The 21073-nt window shown below is 35.4% G+C and overlaps 1 protein-coding gene across 5 annotated transcripts in view; it reads right to left on the reverse strand.

The window, feature by feature from the left end:
- LOC149800542 (uncharacterized) overlaps window positions 1-21073 on the reverse strand; it is an 88088-nt gene that overhangs the window by 16947 nt on the left and 50068 nt on the right. For all 5 annotated transcript variants that reach the window (XM_089954476.1, XM_089954477.1, XM_089954478.1 and 2 more), the window contains 5 exons: window positions 18925-19240; window positions 15543-15686; window positions 14455-14540; window positions 13261-13331; window positions 5203-5330 (listed from right to left, as the gene is read on the reverse strand). In XM_089954476.1, coding sequence (XP_089810602.1) covers window positions 5203-5330; window positions 13261-13331; window positions 14455-14540; window positions 15543-15686; window positions 18925-19240 — 745 coding nt within the window. The remainder of the gene's footprint in view (window positions 1-5202; window positions 5331-13260; window positions 13332-14454; window positions 14541-15542; window positions 15687-18924; window positions 19241-21073) is intronic.

The raw sequence follows: 21073 nt of genomic DNA on the forward strand, positions 1-21073 counted from the left end.
CCTGTGTGGCAACTGATCTTGACTTATCTTTAGACAAGAGGGAGTGCATCATGACTCTGACTGCCCACTGATGGTGACTGGTTCATGGGTATCACAAGGATCACTGAAACATCCAATCTGAACTGAAGGTAGTTCAGGTCAACTGTAAAGCCATGTAAGTCACTCTACCTGCATGCCTAATCTAAACCATGCAGGACACTGGCTATTTTTGTAAGATAACAGCTTCAGTGAGGTCTGAGCTAATGGCTCCAACTTATCTGAATTAAGCCATGTTAAGATCCAGAACAGATTCCAGTTCTGAAACAAGGTGAGGGATTTTGGTCTCTATAAATCAAAATGGGCCAGTAAGTCTGATAGGTCTTTATCCTGACCGATATCTCTTTTGCCATGATGAATGAATGTATCAGATATCATGAAGCCGTAGCTTTTGATGGTAATTGGTGCTGACATTGTTTTCTTAAAGAGTCAAAGAAAAACAGTCTGCTATTTAGGGATCAAGGTACTCAAAGGAATGATGTTATTGAATCAAGACCACTCCATTAAAACATGCCATTTTCCCTCATAAACATTTGGAGTGGAAGGCCTTCTTGTTTTCAAGATTCTCTACACAATCAAAGGCCTAAATTCTTGCTATTACAAAACAATCCTAACAAAAGCCAGACATAAAGAAGACAGAAAGGTTAGAATACCTTTGCCAGTGATTGTTTAAGAAGAATTGGTTTGACTGTAATATTCCTGGACAGGTCTATCACTAGATAAAGATGATCACTGACCCAGGACTTGTCCCATCTGAGAAGGGCTATCAGAATTATCTTTCAATTCTGAACCCTTATTTTCTATTAGGGGATAGGCAAATGCCCATAACCCCTCCCAAAAGATTGCCAGAAATCCACATCCCAAGCTTCTGGGTTCCAGAACCAGTGAGACAAAAACTGCCCAGTTGTGCTCCACCCCCCACCCCACCCCCGGAGGTAAGTCATAATCATGACTAATTTCTTGCTGACCATATACATTGGCAGGCCACCAAATTCAAAGGAAACCCATGAAGAATCAAATCCAATGCTGCATTGTAGAACCTAAGGAGCTGCAAGAACTCTCTGGCTGAAATCTGTGTCCTGTTGGAAATAACTCTACAAGTTCAATGATCCATATGACACGGACATGAGGGAGATGTACAAGACTAAGATTGATTATAAACTCCATACCCTGATGGACAAAACACTGGGATGGGTGAATGGCAGATTTGTTCCAATTCATGAGAAAACCAAGATGACACAAAAGCAATAAGAGACTGCTTCTGCCTAAGAGTAGACCTTACAATAGGTCTTATTAGGAGATCTTTCCAGATACACCACCACTGCCGCAGAGGAAGTCAACTGGAATAAACTCTGTTACAGTAAGCAAACCAAAGGAACTTTTACAATGCCGGGTGAACAGATCAAGACTCATGGAATACTCATCCCTTTGGATGGAAAGTTGTATAGATCTTGCCATCTGTATCTTGACCTTGACAGAAGAATGACTTCATTGAGGTGACTGAAATCTATGATCAGCCTCAATCTACTGTTTGCCATTTCAGTAAGGAACGGTTGTGAATTGAATGACAGAGATTGCTTCAGTAATCATACAATCTCCACTGCCCATTTGTAGATGAGTGACTTTCTCTTGCTAAAGAATTTTGTCCTCCTAATCTGACAGCACATCTGTTAGAAGGGAAGAGAAAGAAAGAGGGTTGGATAAATGAAATATGAAGCCCCTCCAAAATGACTTGGATTACCAATTTCTTTCAAAGGAATAAGTTGATCCAACATGTTTGGAACTGCAGGAATCTTGTACCCCTGGTTGACTATCTGTGGGTGGTGTGGGTGTTATGACAGTAGTGGGAGACATTAGGCTTGGTGGGGTGGAGATACTTGGTTCCTTACCTTCCCTGTAAGGAATCTTTCTATAATGGTTCAGCTGTGATCTGCTGGCATAAGGTTGAGAGCAATGCTGAGCTAAATGGAGTCGTCCATAAAGCCAGAGCGAGATGCAGCAGAAACATGCAACAATACAAATTAAGTCAAGACTGATAGAGACAATCAACACATTCACCATTGAATGGTGACATGCTCTATCAATAAGCTGAGCTATTCAGACTGTAAACTCCCAGGTGTGGTGTGTTGGTTGGATGATTTTTCCACGAGTCACAATTTCACCAATGAGGTCAAAGCAAAATCCAACATCCAAGATATGGTGACAATGTGCCAGAACTGCTAAGATATGGCAAGAAACACTTTTTAATGATTTTTTTCTAAATTATTTTTTTTATCCACTTTATAACAAGTGTGGCAGACATGTTAGTTGCTACTACATTTTTATCAAGCACCAGGAGTTCAGTAAGGACAGGTGTTGGAATGTGTATTGTACCAGACAGCCTATTGATATCCTTGATTTTGTTGACTGGGAAAGGAGTCAGAAGAATGAAAACTTCATCACTGATGCTGTGACTATACAATCATATATATTAGAAGGGGTTGGAGAGCATTTCCCCTGGCATATCTCCTTGCCAGCAGCCATGAAACTAACCTCAGTCCTCTCTATATTCACATCAGAGTATTTCATACTCACTGCATGAAGTCTCCTGTTCATTGTCTGCTTCCATTCCAGGATAAACCATTCTCTGTGACAACACTGATGCAATGCCATCATCTCCATATAATTCAGAGTCAATACTGTGGTTCAGCAGAGAAGATAGGAGAAGCCAGCTTGACTGGAGGATTATGTCATACCAGTACAGAAGGCTGGTTCAGCAAGAGAATGGCAGACATTGATATCAGACAAGCAAATCTTTTTTTTTCGGTCCGGTTGGTGCTGGTATATGTCATTTTGATCTCCATAATAGTAGATATATCAAGTTGTAGGTCTGGGAAGATGAAAATATAAGTCATTGTGTTATCCAGGACACAGATGGATCTTTTAGCAAGATATCCTGACTGAGATGGCTGGACTGGCTGGACGACTGGTTCAACTGGTTGGACGAATGTGGATGGATTTGGATGACAGTACAGTAGTAAACAATGGATCTGTTAAATAAAGCATGTACCTGGACTTACAGGCCTAAAGGCTGTACTCAGACATGCCGTCTTGGTTGCCTAGAAATTGGGGTACATTCCCCATACTGCATCATAATTACTTCTTGCAATTTTAAAATTTTGTATCATCACGACTTTTGCAAAAACACGGACTATACACTCTCTGATCATATGGCGTATAGACTGCATGGTACTGATGAAGTACTTTTTTTGTAATTGCAAGCCATCACTCGTGTCTTCCTAAGTCTTGAAACTGTTGCATTTATTACACTTCATATACAGGTTTAATTGAAAAGACAAGATTAACCGAAATAAAAAAAACTGTATAAATTAATACAGCATGTTAGGAAGTCGCTAAAACAACACCCCTTACTAACTAGGTGAGCAAGCAATAGCTAGTGTGCATCAACAATAGCATGTTTTATCAAGTACTCTAAATATTACCAAATCCGTGAAGGTGAAAAAATTTCACCAAATATTTGAAAAATTCAAAAACTAATATCACCTGTTTAGGAATCTAAATAAATCCAAATTTTTTTATGGTTGGTTTGAATTTAACACAGATTTGTCTTAAAATGATATGAGATGTCTCATGTGATATTGTACGGAAGCAAAGCTTAAAAGCTAGCAACATCAGGTGGTGGCAAAAGTAGGTAAAGTGTAGGAGTTACTGCCCTTTGAGATTGACAGAGAAGATAAATTTTCATCTTTTTAGAAGAGCTGGACTCAGTAGGGGCCCATCTGCTAGTGTGAAAATCATCTCTGATATTCTTGAGTGATAAGATTTTCAAAATTAGCCAATGTGGCCACTATTACTGAATATAAAATCTGCAACATTTTCGTTTAGGTCAAACTTAACATCATAAGGAGATTTTTGGTGAAAACGTAATCCCAATATGACCATTAATTCAGGAAAAGTAGCAAAACAAGATTTTTAAGCTGGCAATCATGGCAGCCATATTAATTTTTGATACAAGACTGGCATGATTTGCATATCAACTAGATATCATACAAAGTCTTTTAGTGAAAACCCCATGTCGATATAACCATCAATTCTTGAGGAGTAGCAATAATATGATTTTCAAGATGGCCACCTCAGCAGCCATACTGTACATCATTTTCATTAATGAACAAATAAACACCTTAGAAAGTCTTCTGGTGAAAACTCCGATGTCAATATGACTTTCCATTAGGAGAAGAAGTGATAACAAGATGTTCAAGGTGGCTGACATGGTGGCCATGTTTGAAGTGAAATTGACACCATTTTCATTTAGGATCAACTGGCTACCATGATTAATCAGCCCCAAGTGAAAATACTTTCTTGTTTACAAGGAGTTGCAATAACAAGATTTTTAAGATGTCTTCTATGGGTGACAGATCAGCATCATTTTTATTCAGGACCAACCAGACACCAAAATAAGTATTCCGGTTAAACTAAATGCTGATATTACTTTTCATCAAGGGGAAGTAGTGATAACAAGATTTTCAAGCCAGACAATATGGTGGCCATACTGGATGACAGATCAGCATAATTATCATTAAAGTCCAACAGGGCATGATAAGAAGTCTTCAGATGAAAACCCCATGCTGATTTGGTTTTACATTAAGAACAAATAGTAATAAGATTTTCAAGATGGCAGCTATACTGGACATTAGACTGATACCATTTTCATTTGGGACCAGCCAGACATCATAAGAAAGTCTTGCTGAGAAATTTGCCACTTTAAATGGGATTAGAGGGATTACAGGATAGCTGGGTAGTGTAGTGAACAGTCCAATTCTTAAATCTTTGATCAAGCGAGACTTACTGAAAGGAAATGTCTAAATGCATCCAGACAATGTCTAAGTCCCTGACTGAATATCTGATCAAGCATCTGCTGGTTAAATTTGCAAGCTGATCTGTATGTCTAAGATTGTGCATTGTATCAAGCATCTGCGAGTTAGATTTGCAAGCTGATCTGTATGTCTAAGACAAGTCTAAGATTGTGTATTTAAGAAACCTTTATGAATGGGAAGTCTTTATCCATTGTTATTTACTTACTATCACCAGTTGTCAAAAAACAGCCTGCTAATACAAAAAGCAAATGTCTTACTTTCAAGGCCACTTTTTCAGTGTACATGCACATACCTCCCCCTCCGGCATCCACTCCAGTTGATGGGAATGCTGCTACAGTACCTTGGAGTGCAGACCTAACACTAGATATGTGTGCCCCCAAATTTGTGGACCCTGAGCCAGGGGAATCTCTTGGCTGTGTTCTGCAATGGTATAAAACAAAATACATTGGAAATGATTTTTGTACAAACCAAAAGGGACTATGGAAATTTGATTTTATACAAAAGTTTATCAGATGCACAACATGAAATACTAAGTTAAACTACTGACTGTCATGTAGACTTTCCAAACAATTGGAAATATCAGCTGTAATATTTATGAAAACTAAAATTGGATAATTTAATCTATCTGCTCAAATGGCCATTATATGATGCAACATATTCACTAGCCAAGGTTCTGAAGGATTTAATTCTGACTGAGTATGTGTGTGTGTGATTTGGATTTTTAACATAGCTTTAACAATTTTTCAGTCATATCGCTATGATGTCTGCAGTGTGGCAGTTTATAGTGATGTCTAGCACTAGGGCATCATGCCGCAGACATGTAGCATGATGTCCCACCCAGTCACATTATCCTGACACCAGGCTGACCAGTCCTAACAATAACCTCTTAATGCTGAGCGCCGAGCAAGTCAGCTCTTAGTACCATTTTTATAAGTCTTTGGTATGACTCGGCCGGGGATCAAACCCATGACCTCCCACATCCAAGGCGGACGCTCTAACCACTAGGCCACTGTAGCAGTGCTAATTCTGACTGAAAAGAAGAGGAATTTAACTTACCATCCACATACAAATATCAGTCTTTGTAAATATATTAATTACTAGCGAGCAGCCAAAAATCTGACAAAAGATAGATTATGAGATAATGCCTCATCCAGTTGATCTCCGTTACCATAAATATCAACAAAAAGAGCGGATATCTCACAACATACAGTACTCTTGCTAGATGTCAAGATAAGCAGATTATGATATAACAATGCACTGTTAAAATGGTTTGTCAATATGGACAAAGAATTTGTTTATGTAACAATAGATAAATTTCAGTGCATTTTATATCCAGTTTGCAGCTTCCTTTCATGGGGCCTCTGAATTTCTCCACTCCAAACCAATGGTTGTATATACAAGATTGAAACAGCCAACAATGTTGCCAATAAAAAAAAATCAGCAGATGGTATATATTTGCTGCCAATAAATGAAAAATTATCTCAGTTTGTGACATCACCGAAGATCTATGCGATCCCAGAATAAACTTTTTACATGTTATTTTTCGTACCAGAAAAATACATTTAAAATTGCAGAAGCCACACCACAATTGTCTTGTATTATTCAAATACAACCTCTCCCCCAAAATGATAATAAACTTGTAACATTTTTTTTCTCCATACTTTTAAGCAAGATTTTTTTTCGTGTATGAGAAAAATACATGTAAATGATATTTTGGGAGCCACACCATCACCATGTTATCCAAATTCATGTTATAATGGAGCGTGCTATAGCGGGGTCACTCTCTCTCTCTCTCTCTCTGTATGTATGTATGTATGTATGTATGTATGTATGTATGTATATATATATATATATATATATATATATATATATATATATATATATATATATATATATATATACACACAGACACACACATATACACCACCCCTCGATGATTCGCGCCCTGATAACTCATGAACCCGCTTATAACGCAGGGTCAGGCATGAATCCCATTTTATTTTAAACCAGAAAATATGAAAAAGTAATTGATCTCTATTTATTCAACTTTAAAAAAATCGCTATCAAACATGGTAAATGAAACTTTGATATATTGCTCGTTTTATGATCGAAAATGGTAGATATGACCTGGAAACTTTAATTAAACATTTTGAAATTATCAAATTTTAATAATAAGTCATATAATTGGTTAGATTTTCTTTCCAAATAACATTTTTAGCACACGATAATTAAAGATATTCAAGGAAATTTCAATAAATGAAAATGTCATGCCTGGTGTAGGAAGTACATAATATTTAAATGCCAATTAAATAAAAAAAATTAAGTGAAATTTGTGTTTTAATTCTATCTTTTAGGTTCACTTGAGCATAATCATCATAAATGCAATATGTATTTAAATGTAAAATGTGTCAATCTACTGTAACAGCTATGTCTGCAAGCATTTCTCTGAGAACCTAATTAAGTGCTGTCTGTGTTTTGATAACTGACTTGTGGAAGTATTTGTTGTATTGTTGCTATGAATTAACAGCTGGTCTCCTTTGTATTAGGCCCTGTCATGTTAATTATGTCTTTTGAATCAAATAAAGGAGGTGGAATATAAAAAAAGTTAAAAGGCACACAAATCCTACATACTTAAAATCTAGCAGCCCCAGTTGTATGTCGGGTGAACTCAATTCAGTTGATCACTTGAACACTGTTATAAATTTTATTGTGTATGTAACATAAACTACCTTAAATTAACCGACTCTTTCATAACTGTGACCAAGGATAGCAAGGCAACCAAGCGAAATGAATACTTTGTAAAATAAAGAGCTTGGTTTCATATATATGGACCATTGTGGGCAAGCAATTTTCTGAGAATTTCTGAACTGGCACTTACAGATATCCTGAAGGATGATAAGAAGTTTCACTATTAATATCAATGAAATCATGACATCAATATTGTACTAATTGAACAATATGAAACTTGAGTTTCGACGTAGGCGATTGTCTCACCAAAAAAATGTCGGTAGTTTTTTAAATAATGGAATCTTGTTTGGTGGTATATCGACAGATAGTCTAGTTTCTGGCTACTTTGACTCCCGACTTGCTAGTATACTATTTAATACCACTCTGAGCACCAGACTAATCAACAAAACAAAAAGCAGTGACATAATACACATATTTTCGTGTACATGTGATGGTTGTTGAAACCAGTTGGAAAAATCTTTTTACATGTTGGAAATTTTGAAAATAAATATTATTTATTCAGAATAATGAACATCATTTTGAAAAAGTGTGTTGTTAACAATTATTATCGACATCATTATAAAAGTAGGATTCAGTCATTAAACAGCCCAATTCCCCCCCACCAGTTTTCTCAAAGTATAAGCAGAATTTTTTTATTTTTGGAGGTCCCTTGAGGGAGAGGTGTGTATATATATATATATATATATATATATATATATATATATATATATATATATATATATATATATATAATGTATTCAGTGCTTTTGATATACAAGACATCAATTTTTCATTGAAAGAAAATGAGGCTTTGCCAAGTTTACTTTTAATTAAAGTAAATGAGTGATATATCAAGGATACAGAGTATATACCATACATATATTCTATTTATACCATACACAAATACACACGATCACATGCTTACATGTCTAACAGATTCAAGATTGACAACAGGAAACTGTGTATTGATGGAGGAAGTAAATTCTTCACATCCCTGCTCATCATGTCTGCTATAAAAGCAAATGATTTAGTAAATGACTGACAGCATACTTGTCCCTTCCTATGGAATCAATCACACCATCTGCATCTTGAACTTTGGTGGCATAAAGTATTGGTTGAGGCAGCTTTGGTCGATGATCTGCCTCAACTTGCCATTTGTGTTCTGGATAAGAAAAAAATTCGAATAAACCTCAGAGATTGCAGTTTCTGCAGAATCTCCATCGCCTGTTTGTTGATAAGTGTCCTACTGAATTAAAAGTATGTCCATCGGAACAGAGAGAAAAAAAACAGAGGTTAAATAAATGAAATCCAAAGCCTTCAAAATGATGTTTGTTATTTTGGGGTTTAACACCATTTTTCAGTACATGATAGGCCATACATGGTGCCCATTTTCATTGTACTGGAAGGACCCATGAAACCCTGGTAAGAACCACTGACCCTTCTCACTTACCCACACTGGCTGAGGCAGAGACTAGAACCCACATGGACAATGGTGAGATGTCAGTGATTGGTAAAAGTGATTGCTTTAGACCACTCAGATACCTGGGGCCGAGAAACCTGGGTGGGTTGGGCGGCAAGTTTGCAGGAGAGTTCCTGATCTGCCTGCCACCAAATGTTTTCAATTTTTCCCCCAAAGACTAATGGCAAGTCAAATGGAATCATCTATAATGCCAGGCTATGTGTCTTAAGCAACATAAGGTGTTAACATGTGTCTTGTCATATCAGGTCGAAATTGGCAGAGGCAGCCGTTGGCTATGGGATGGAGAGTTGCCTTGTTATTAACCTGATCAAACTGGGCCACTGCCTCCCAGGTGTGTTCATTGCCCAATTCTTCGGCAAGATGGAAAATCCCCAATGAAGTCAAATCTGGCACTGAATCAGCTTTGAAGCAGCATGTAATACAGCATGACCCCACTATAACAATTTCTATTATAATACATATTTGGATATAACACAATCATCACATGGCTCCGAAATTTCATACACATGGTATTTTTCTAGTGCATGAAAAATATTATTTTTCTTCTTAAAAGTATGAAAACTAACATGTAAAAAGTTTACTGTGATTTTGGGGAAGAGATCCTGTATAGATTCTAATATAAAACGATTGTGTCATGGCTCCTGAAATTTTGCAGACATGTATCTTTCTTGTGCATGAAAAAATATTTTCTTCTTCTTGAAATATTAAAATTAAGGTGTAAAAAGTTTATTCAGGGACTGTTGCGGTTTTGCCAATGTCACAAATTGCAAATTTGTTTTCCTTATTGGCAACAAAATATACTGTCTAGTGACTTTTTGTGTGACAACATTGTTAGCTGCTTAAATTTGTGCTTAAAACCTTGGGTTTTGCAGTGGAGAAATTCAAATGAGCTATACAATTAAGCCACAAATTATGATATAGAATGCACTGGAATCTATCTATTGCTACATAAAACATCCTTTGTTCATACTGACAAACCATCGTAACAGTGCATTGATATATCATAATCTGCTTATGCTGTCATCTGGCCTGAGTACTGTAATGCTGTGTACTGTATGCTGTGTACTGTATGCTGAGTACTGTATGCTGTGTACTGTATGCTGAGTACTGTATGCTGAGTACTGTATGCTGAGTACTGTATGCTGTGATAACACTTGAACAGTCATACTACCAAACTAGCCACAATCGACCAACCATTGAATGCAGAACAGGAATGACAACAATAGACAAAACAATGGCAGATTTTATTTGTAATATATGTGGACATTTTTTGAGTGCTGAAACATTAAAGAAAACTGGTTACCTTTGAAGCACTGATCATTCTGTCTAATACTAAGCAAATTTAAACAAAATCAGTCTCAATCAATGTTCTACAGTTACTTAATGTTGCTGCCAGAATAACAACTGGGCATTTGATTGGTCCTCCAAAGCTGTTCTAAGCTGTGATTTCAATAAAAAATACACAGTTCATCAAAGCAGGCTGATGACAATTTCCAGTAAAAACACCTTTTATCAAAGGAACTCAGCACCAAACATAAATAAATGCAATGGAATCTGATAGACTTTTGCATTTTCCAAAGTGATTGGAAGATGTTTAATGTGCCATGAAAGTTTTCTTTTTGCAGGAAAAACATTTCTGCTTCTGATTGCTACCAACAACAGCATAAAATGCAAATTAAATTTCCAATATTTTGAAACCAAAGAAATCTGGCTGCCAAGTTACTTTTTAATTTGTTAATATTTTTATTTCCCTATTTATAGCCTTATTCTCTGATAGCAGTCTCCAGTTGACCAAAATCAAAGCCAGATTAATTACATTTACATCTTGCATGTAAACAACTATAGCCATGTGCTACTGGCAACAATTGTAGTGAATTAGTGACATGTGCTTGTGGTCAAAGGGATCTAGATCAAACAAGGACTACCATTTTTTATACATGTTTTTTGTGTTTTCTTACAGGATGTGACTGATATATGAGTTTTATAACATGTGATCTATACTCCAATTCATGGATTTCTCACATACAAATGTAAGTTGTCAATATACAAGTGTATTTCAGACTAGTTTTATCTCCATTTAATCAAATGATGTATTTATTGCCCTGTTGTTATTACCCCTCCCACCATTTTTTGTTGGTACATACAACATTTTCTTCTGCTAAGTGACTTGGTTGGTTATAACATGGTTCAGTCTATAACATTATCAGGTTCAATGAACCACAACCACCAAGCTATAGTGGGGTCACACTGTACATTCTTGTCCACTTTAAAAAGCCATGGCAAGGACATGTGAACCACTGCCAGATTTGAATCCAAAGCCAGGATATCAGCATGGACGCCTTCTGAGTTTTATCAGCAAGATGAAAACATGACTGGTATTTGGCTTTCATAAAAGAAAGTCTTCGCATTACCTGGATCACAGAGTCTTTCTGAGACAAGGTCATTAGTCACTCTAATTTTAGCCAACTGAGGAAGCATTCTTATGGATGGAATCTCTTCCTCCAACACTTCAACTTTATAGTCATGCATGATGGTACTGGGTGGAGGGCATTCTGAAGCCAACAACACCTCCTGTATATTTCTTCCACTGCAGCCTTGAAGCTGAACTCAGTCTACTCCATGGATGGATCTGAGTAAGCTACACTGTCTATATCATCCTGTTTTGGTTCGGCTTTCCTATCCAGATAAACCATATCCATTGGCATAGATGATGCAATGCCATCATCTCTGTATAAGTTTACATTCCTCATCTGCTAATAAGGCATGAACAAATAGTAAGCCGACTCTGCCAGATGATTGTTTCATGCTGCAAAAACTGGCTTGTTTGCTGAGAGTATGGATGGCATGGTTGCTGGCCATGCAGATGGTGACCTGGCAGTGTTGGGTCATTTCTAGCTGGGGTTGAAGAAATTCCTGTCACGAACCAGCCTTTGTTGCACCATTGAAACAGTTATCGTATTATGTCACTAGTGATGCTGCATGAACAAAATGCTATAAACACCCAGTGTACAATTGGTGTTACAGAAACATTTATTAATGACATAAAATCCTATGTCTGTTAAAGTATACAGTCTAAAACCACAGGAAAACTAAGTTATTGTAATTGACAAAACTTCACATAAAACATGGTCAAAATAAAAAATAATGTATACCATATGTAGCATATTCTTACTAAAACAGAACAAAAAAGCAAAATCCTGAATTTATGACTGACATTTGGTGAAAAATATCACTGGATATTCAGGAGGCAGAACACTGCCAGTTCATGAGCAAACACGACTAAACAGCAAGAGGTAATTGAAACAATTAAAATTATTTACGGCCAATCTCATTCATTAATATGTCATACTTGCCATTGCCCTGGGGTTACTTTTACATTCCAACTGTATGTCTCTCTGTTGGTTGCTTTGTCTGTCATGATTCCCATCAAACTTCCAGAGACATCACTGCATCTCATAGGAAAAAATCTGCTGCTCAGCTTTCATACTATCACCAATGGCATGCAATGATGGTCCAAAAAGCAACAGAGGACCAAATGAGGTAAAACTAACATGCTGGCTGATGTTGTTGCTGTTGTTGTAGTGTTTAACACCATTTTTCTGCACAAGATAGGCTATACATGGTGGCCAGTATAAATGATGGAGGAAGAACCTGGGAAAACCCCGGAAAGAACCACAGACCCATGAGAAGCTAATGGCAAGCTTTCTCATGTACCCATGTTAGCCGAGCCTGAGACTTGATCCCACACAGACAGAGAAGAGATGGCACTGATCTGGAACAGTGAGTGCTTTAGACCACTTGGCCACTCAGGGCCCCTTTAAAATGCTGCCTGACAAACCAACAAAGTCATGGGGAGGTAGGAGAGGACCAGACCATAATATATATATATATATATATATATATATATATATATATATATATATATATATATATATATATACATACATACATACATACATACATATATATATATATATATATATATATATATATATATATATATAACATCAACAAAGTCAAATGATAAGACTGTAGGATACACATGAACTACGTTCATAGAACAACTCATTCCATTATAATTATAAACTGTACTGATATTGACCATTTCAATCTGGATTACAATAGTGCACATAGCTAACTTACACCACTGCCAATTCAAACTTGTTATTTTCTCCAAAATTGTATGTCTCTATCACTCTGCATGGCCATCTAACCTGTTGAATAAAAAAGTACAATTGTTTGCCATGTTTATTTATATCATTCTTAACTCAGGAATATTTCCAAAAATAAAGCAAGGAAGATTCCTGAAAACATCTCCTTTTTATGCATTAATATCATATACATTTCGTCTCATGGTATAAAAACCTTTATGATTTTCATAAGTAGCAAAGCCATGCTTTAAAATATTTCCTTTTCCATGGGATGAAATATATCCAGCATTAATGCAGAAAAAGAAAATGTTTATTGTATTATATATCAATCTTACTCAGGAATTAAAACACAGAAGCTGAAACTCACCATATACACCCACTCCTCTTATTAAGTTAAACTTAGTCTTAATCATATTTAATAAGGTTGTCCTAAACAATAACTTGGACTGAAGAAACTAGTAGCTCTGAGATGACCCAATTGGATGCAATAAATCACACTTTTGACATAAAATATTTTGCCCTAGGCCAATTGTCCACAACTGCAACATAGACTGAACATGAAAACACACTGCATTCCGACATAGATGGCAAGGCTTTAAATGTGAAAAAACTTCAAAGAGAAATAATTGATGGAGAATGAAAGATCTTTTGAGGAAAAGTAATTTTCACACCTCTAAGGTACTTATGTTTTCATTGTATAAATCACAAAACTGAATTTTTCTTGCTTCTTGTTTCTAATGTAATTCACATAGGTCATACACAAGTTATCACATGGCATGAAGGAAAATCTTGTTTCTCATGTAACTTAGTATGTATATTATATACAAGTTATCATGCGGCATAATAAAAAATCCTGTAATTTAAAATGTGGAAATATAAGGATACATTTTATATGCGTAAAATTAATAGGAATAAAACAATAAAAATGTTTTACCAATAATTTCCCATACCTCAATATCAATTATATAATAAATCATGTTTCCATTGCAATCTGCATTTTAATGTAGAGTTTTTGAAGAGAACTTTCAAGACTTTAATACAAACTCTCACTGTTATTGCTGCCACTGAAGACAAAATATTTTGCTTTTTACTACAGCAAGACAAAAATTATACTGAAGTGAAAACAGATTAAAAAGTATTATTTTTATATAGGGTATAACCTGATCAGCATACCAAAGAAACTTACCATGACTTTCTGATCTGGTAGTTTACGAAGGACCATTCCATGAGTACCCTCCCCTCCATCCTCATCCCCACGACTCCATTCTGGACCTGCAAGAAAGTAATGAAAATACAGGTTGCAGGAACATATACATCTGCAGTTTGTAAAATGAAATTACATATTATTCAACAAAAGAAAACTATGAACTCCTCCTGGCAGAAAACATATACAGTGGTTACAAACCAAAGCCAGAACTTTGGTGGATGTTCATACTAATGATGGTCTAACCCTTAGCCCAATGGATTTAACAAAATATTTCTTCTATTATATCTCAGGTCACTCAATGTCAAAGAATGGCGTGTAAACATCTTTAAGTCAGTTTAATAAAAATACAGTAAAACTTGGTTAGCACAAAACAGTTGCAATGAATTTACAGTTAGTATGAAGTGAATTGTATAAATGACTGAATTTTCAGTCATTTATACATCAAAATATGCATGTAACAAAGTGAATTGGTATGCCCATTCAGACGTTTTTACATCAAAATATGCATGCAACAAAGTGAATCTGTATACCTGTTCAAGCATTTATACCTCAAAATATGTGTGTAACAGTGTAAATCTGTATACCTATTCAATCATTTATACCTCAAAATATGCATGCAACAAAGTGAATCTGTATGCCTATTCAAGCATTTATACCTCAAAATATGTGTGTAACAATGTAAATCTGTATACCTATTCAATCATTTATACCTCAAAATATGTGTGTAACAAAGTGAATCTGTATGCCTATTCAAGCATTTATACCTCAAAATATATGTGTAACAATGTAAATCTGTATACCTATTCAATCATTTATACCTCAAAATATGTGTATAACAAAGTGAATCTGTATGCCCATTCAGGCATTTATACATCAAAATATGCATGTAACAAAGTGAATCTGTATGCCCATTCAGCATTTATACCTCAAAATATGTGTAACAAAGTGAATCTGTATACCTATTCAAGCATTAAGTATACATCAAAATATTTTTCATTGTAGTTCTCAAAACCTTAATGATAATTTATATCCTAATTCCTGAAAATCCACATACATAATGTACTCACCTCTTGCTACACAGCAACCAACCTCTATCTGACCAGGGACAACCTGGCGATAATTTGGGTCTCTGGTCAGATCATAAATTGTTCCGTTCAACCCATATCTGTAGTCACTTATATTACCATTGTCCCAGTAGACTGTGACCTTTCCTGAAAGAATAAAAAAATTAGTCAAATGCTGAGAAAGTATGAAAACCTGTCTTGAGAGTGGTAATGAGTTTGAGTAATCTTACCATCTGAATAGTTTTCCAACACACAAAGTACAACTACTGGAACAGTTACAGAACATTTGAGTAATCTTACCATCTGAATAGTTTTTCCAACACACAATGTACAACTACTGTAACAGTTACAGTAAATTTGAGTAATCTTACCATCTAAATAGTTTTTCCAACACACAATGTACAACTACTGGAACAGTTACAGAACATTTGAGTAATCTTACCATCTAAATAGTTTTTCCAACACACAATGTACAACTACTGTAACAGTTACAGTAAATTTGAGTAATCTTACCATCTGAATAGTTCTTCCAACACACAATGTACAACTACTGTAACAGTTACAGTAAATATGAGTAATCTTACCATCTAAATAGGTAATGGATGGATGGAATGATGGATCAGCAGCCAGAAAGACAGATATGAAGTGAGAATTTTGGGATACAACTATGTTACTTTCATATACTGTGGTTGAAATGTCTTTATTTACATGCAGTATTAGCTAAATAAAGCAGACAGTTAATCGAAATGGCTACTTCCATGTGCTCAAGAAATGAATCTTAACTAGCCTGAAGTACACTAGCTTGAGCAATTATTAAAACAGGAAAATTAATTTTTCCAGAGCAGACAATACAGGTTTCTTAATCTGATAATAAATGAATAAGAAAATATATTAGAATAAATGAAAAAACACAGTTAAAGGCTACTTGTTTTTTTTTCTCCTCCAACTTACATACTAAGTCAAGGAAGTGGAAATGCCCAAGTGGAGTTAACAATTTTTGAAATATGCACATCTGAAATAAAACCAAGCTATATAATCCCCAACCCAAAATGCAACCAAGAAGACAGATGTTCAAAATGGCTGTTTGCATGTGCTCAATAAATAAACTTAAACTGGTCCAAAGTACACTAATTTGAGCAGTTAATTCAATTTATAATTCTGATTATACAGCTTGGCTTAACTTAAGATGTGCATCTCGCAAAATACAAAACTAGCTTCTAAATCTGCCACAAATGAATTAAAAAATATATTTTTTTATTTTACAAAGGTTATCAGCTTGGTTTCTAATATGCTTTTTAAGTCCAGTAAGCGAAAGTGTCCAGGTGGAGCTAGTAATTATTTTTGTGAAAAGCACATCCGAAGTTAAGCCAAGCTATCTCTCACCTATCCAAATTACACTTATCAATCATACACCAAAATAACAGGAATTAAACATTCTTTTAACAATACATAACATTGTTTTGAAATAACCAGGATAACCAGTGAGGTTAAGTGGACAATTCTCTTTCTGTAAATATCAAGCATTGTGCAAAGTATGAAAATGAAGAGCAGAACCTGTAGTTAGGTATAATATACTATGAGTTCGATTATGTTTGTGGTTATCATTGATTCTTTTGAATTTGCAAGAGATGACATCTTTATTGGTACCTAAATGTGTAATTGAGGATGGGGTTCTATTGTTTTCTACATGAAAATATGTATTTATTATGTTAACAAACTCATGTTTGTAGCAAACACAATTTCCATAAAAACTGAAATTAGTCAATCTATAGTTGACTACCAAGCTATATTGATTGACTGATATTCAGATTTATGTCAAGATGATATGTTATTGACAATAAAGAGACCAGCCATTAAATAATCCAACTGGATGGATTATTGCTATAAAAAGTGCAAGAGGGCCCAAGGGGGCTAAACAATAAGTTGCTGATGCATGGGGCAGATGGTTGCTATGCATACAGGGCCCAAGGGGGCGAAATGATATGTTTGTGATGCATGGGGCAGGTGGTTGTTATGTATACATGGCCCAAACAATAAGTTGCTGATGCATGGGGCAGGTGGTTGCTATGTGTACAGGGCTCAAGAGGGCCAAACAATAAGTCACTGATGCATGGGGCAGGTGGTTGCTACATGTACAGGGCCCAAACAATAAGTCACAGATACATGGGGCAAGTAGTTGCTATGTGTACAGTACACTAATGGAGAACTGGATGGACAGAAGACTGTTACATGCCATTAGTTGCTATACTGGGTTAATGTATACTTATCATAGGTCAAACAATTATGTACAGTGTAACTTTCTCAAATTCCTTTCTAAATCAGGTCCTGCAGAAACAAAACTTTCAGAGAAAAAAGATGAAGATGTAATGCATCATTTCAGGGTCTTTCAATACCAATGACATCTAGCATAAACACACATATATTGTGCTTATTCTGCAATTTCTGAGATCATAAATTCACTCTAATCAAAGGTAAAGATGGCTATCTTTTTACTTTTTTTTATTTAAAAGGCACTTTTAATGCATTATTGACTATATTGTACACAGAAATTGAGAGCTAAGAGACCATCAACCTGGGCTGGCCAGGGTGGGTCTCAAACTTATAACCATTAGATCACATGTCTGATGCTCCAACAAATGAACTAATGTGAGTCTCTAAAAGTTAAAAAATTAAATGATTCAAATTTAAGTCAAGAGTTCAAATTTGTTTTTCTCCCCAAAATAGTTTCAGGAATACAGGGCCATGTAAGTTTACAATGACTTTAACTTGTAGTATATACTGGTACAAGAACACTGATTACATATATCAGTCAAACACGAGTTTTTTTTACATGTGCAGGGACCAGTCTAACCTGCAATGGTTGAAGTATTAATCACTACTAGGTTGCCGAGGAAGCTTTTTAAATGTCAGTTCAAAATCATTTTTCACAGGGATCATATACAAAGGACGGTGGGAGAAATGAAGTAGGGCTGGTTGGGCAGAGAGAATTTGAGCCAGAGGGTTTCATGTCCGCCTGAGTGCAGCTGATTATGATTTTTTACCTGACCAATTACTATGCATTAAAAAAACATGACCTACAAAGAGGACATTGCTCAAAAATGAAAATCAGCTGTAATCCAGCAGCACATGAAATTGCAATGATGTTACAATATAACATTAATACAACCAACTTAAACAGGTCCAGTAAGTCCTCTCGAGGGTTGGTGGTTCTTTCCGGGGTTTTCCCGGGTTCTTCCTCCACCATTAATACTGGCCGCCATGTATAGCCTATCGTGTGCTGAAAAATGGCGTTAAGCCCTACAACAACAACAACAACAAGGTCCAGTAAGTAAAAAATAAGATGTCACAGATCAAGAGCAAGTATTTAACAAGTGATTCAATATACCTTTGTCCACATGACGAACAACTGTTCCACTTCCGTTTCCATCCTGATCTCCCCACTTCCAGTGTGGACCACGTGTTACACGGGTTCCAAGGGGAGGCAGAGATGCCATCTCATCCAGGGGGTAATCATTTATTGGGACTGTTACAGTCCAGTCACCACCAACTGGGGTAGAAGTATTTGAAGTGGGTCCAGACTGTGGGACAGAAGCTGGGGTGGAAACGTGGTCATGGGTTGGGACAATGGCTTCTGCTGAGGCTGGCTCTACTACTGTAGATGTGCTCTGACTTTCACGATCTATGATGGACTTGATCATGGCCTAATAAGAATTATAGTCATGGAATGGTTTAAACACAAAACCTGATCATGGAAAAATAAGGATTATAGACATGGAATGGTAAAACATGATCATGGAAAAATAAGAATTATAAACGAAGTGGTTCAAAAATACCGAACCTAATGATGGAAAAATAAGAATTATAGACATGGCGAATGGTTCAAATATTAAACTTGATCATGGAAAAAAAAGAATTTTTGACAAGGCTAGTGGTTTAACTACCAAACTTGATCATGGAAAAATAAGAATTATAGACAAAGCAAGTGGTTTAAATATCAAACTTGATCACTGAAAAATAAGAATTATAGACAAGGTGAGTCATTTAAATACCAAACTTGATCATGGAAAAATAAAAATGATAGACACAGAGTGGTTTAAATACCAAACATGATCTTGGAAAAATAAGACTTATAGATGAGGTGAGTGGTTTAAATATCAAACTTGATCATGGAAAAATAAGAATTATAGATGAGGCGTGTGGTTTAAATACTAAACTTGATGATGGGAAGAAAAAAAATTATATACAATGTGAGTGGTTTAAATACCAAACTTGATCATGGAAAAATATGAATTAAAAATAAGAATTATAAACATGTTGAGGGGTTGAAATATCAAACTTGATCATGGAAAAATAGGAATTTTATACAAGGCAAGTGGTTTAATTACCAAACCTGATCATGCAAAAATAAGAATTATAGACAAGGCAAGTGGTTTAAATACCATACTTGATCATGGAAAATATGACTTATGGACGAGGTGAGTGGTTTAAATATCAAACTTGATCATGGAAAAATAAGAATTACAGACACTGAGTGGTTTAAATACTGAACATGATCATGGAAAAATAAGAATTATTGACAAGGCAAGTGGTTTAAATACTAGACCTGATAATACAATGCTCTGATGTTATCTAAATAGATCAATGTATTTTAAGATATACTGTACCTACAACACTATCAATGCATTTTAGGATATACTGTGTGTACAACATTTTCAATGTATTTTAGGATACAATGTCTAAAACACCATCAATGTATTCTAGGATATACTGTGCTAAAACACTATCAATGTATTCTAGGATATACTGTGCTAAAACACTATCAATGTATTCTAGGATATACTGTGCTAAAACACTATCAATGTATTCTAGGATATACTGTGCTAAAACACTATCAATGTATTCTAGGATATACTGTGCTAAAACACTACCAATGAGTTTTAGGACATAATGTGTCTACAACACTATCAATGTATATTAGGATATAGTGTGCCTACAACACGATAAATTTATTTAGGATACACTGTCTAAAACACTATCAATGAATTTTAGGATATACTGTGCCTTACAACACTACAAATGTATTTTAGAATATTCTGTGTCTAAAACACTACCAAATTACATTTTAGGATACACTGTGTTTACAACATTATAAATGTATTTGAGAATATTCTGTGTCTAAAACACTATCAAATTACATTTTTGGATACATTGTGCATACAACACTAAAAATGTATTTTAGAATACACTGTCTCTACAACAATATAAATGATACATAAAAGTGTTATCTAAATATATCCTGCACAAATGCCGTAAGCTCTTTGTATGTCATAATGGAACCAACTCGTTTATTAATTATGTGAACAGACTGTATGCAATGAATCAAGTTTCAAACATTTTACTATAAGCAAAAGTGAAACGGAACAAGTATAGAAATACAACTGTAAACTGGCAAAGTCTAGCCTATATTTTGGTAACTGTCATGAACTAATGTTTAAAACTGATAATATAATAAAACAAGAGAACAAACTCTCAAA

Source organism: Sinohyriopsis cumingii, chromosome 4 (assembly GCF_028554795.1).
Source record: "Sinohyriopsis cumingii isolate HCF-2022 chromosome 4, ASM2855479v2, whole genome shotgun sequence".
NCBI lineage: Eukaryota > Metazoa > Mollusca > Bivalvia > Unionida > Unionidae > Sinohyriopsis > Sinohyriopsis cumingii.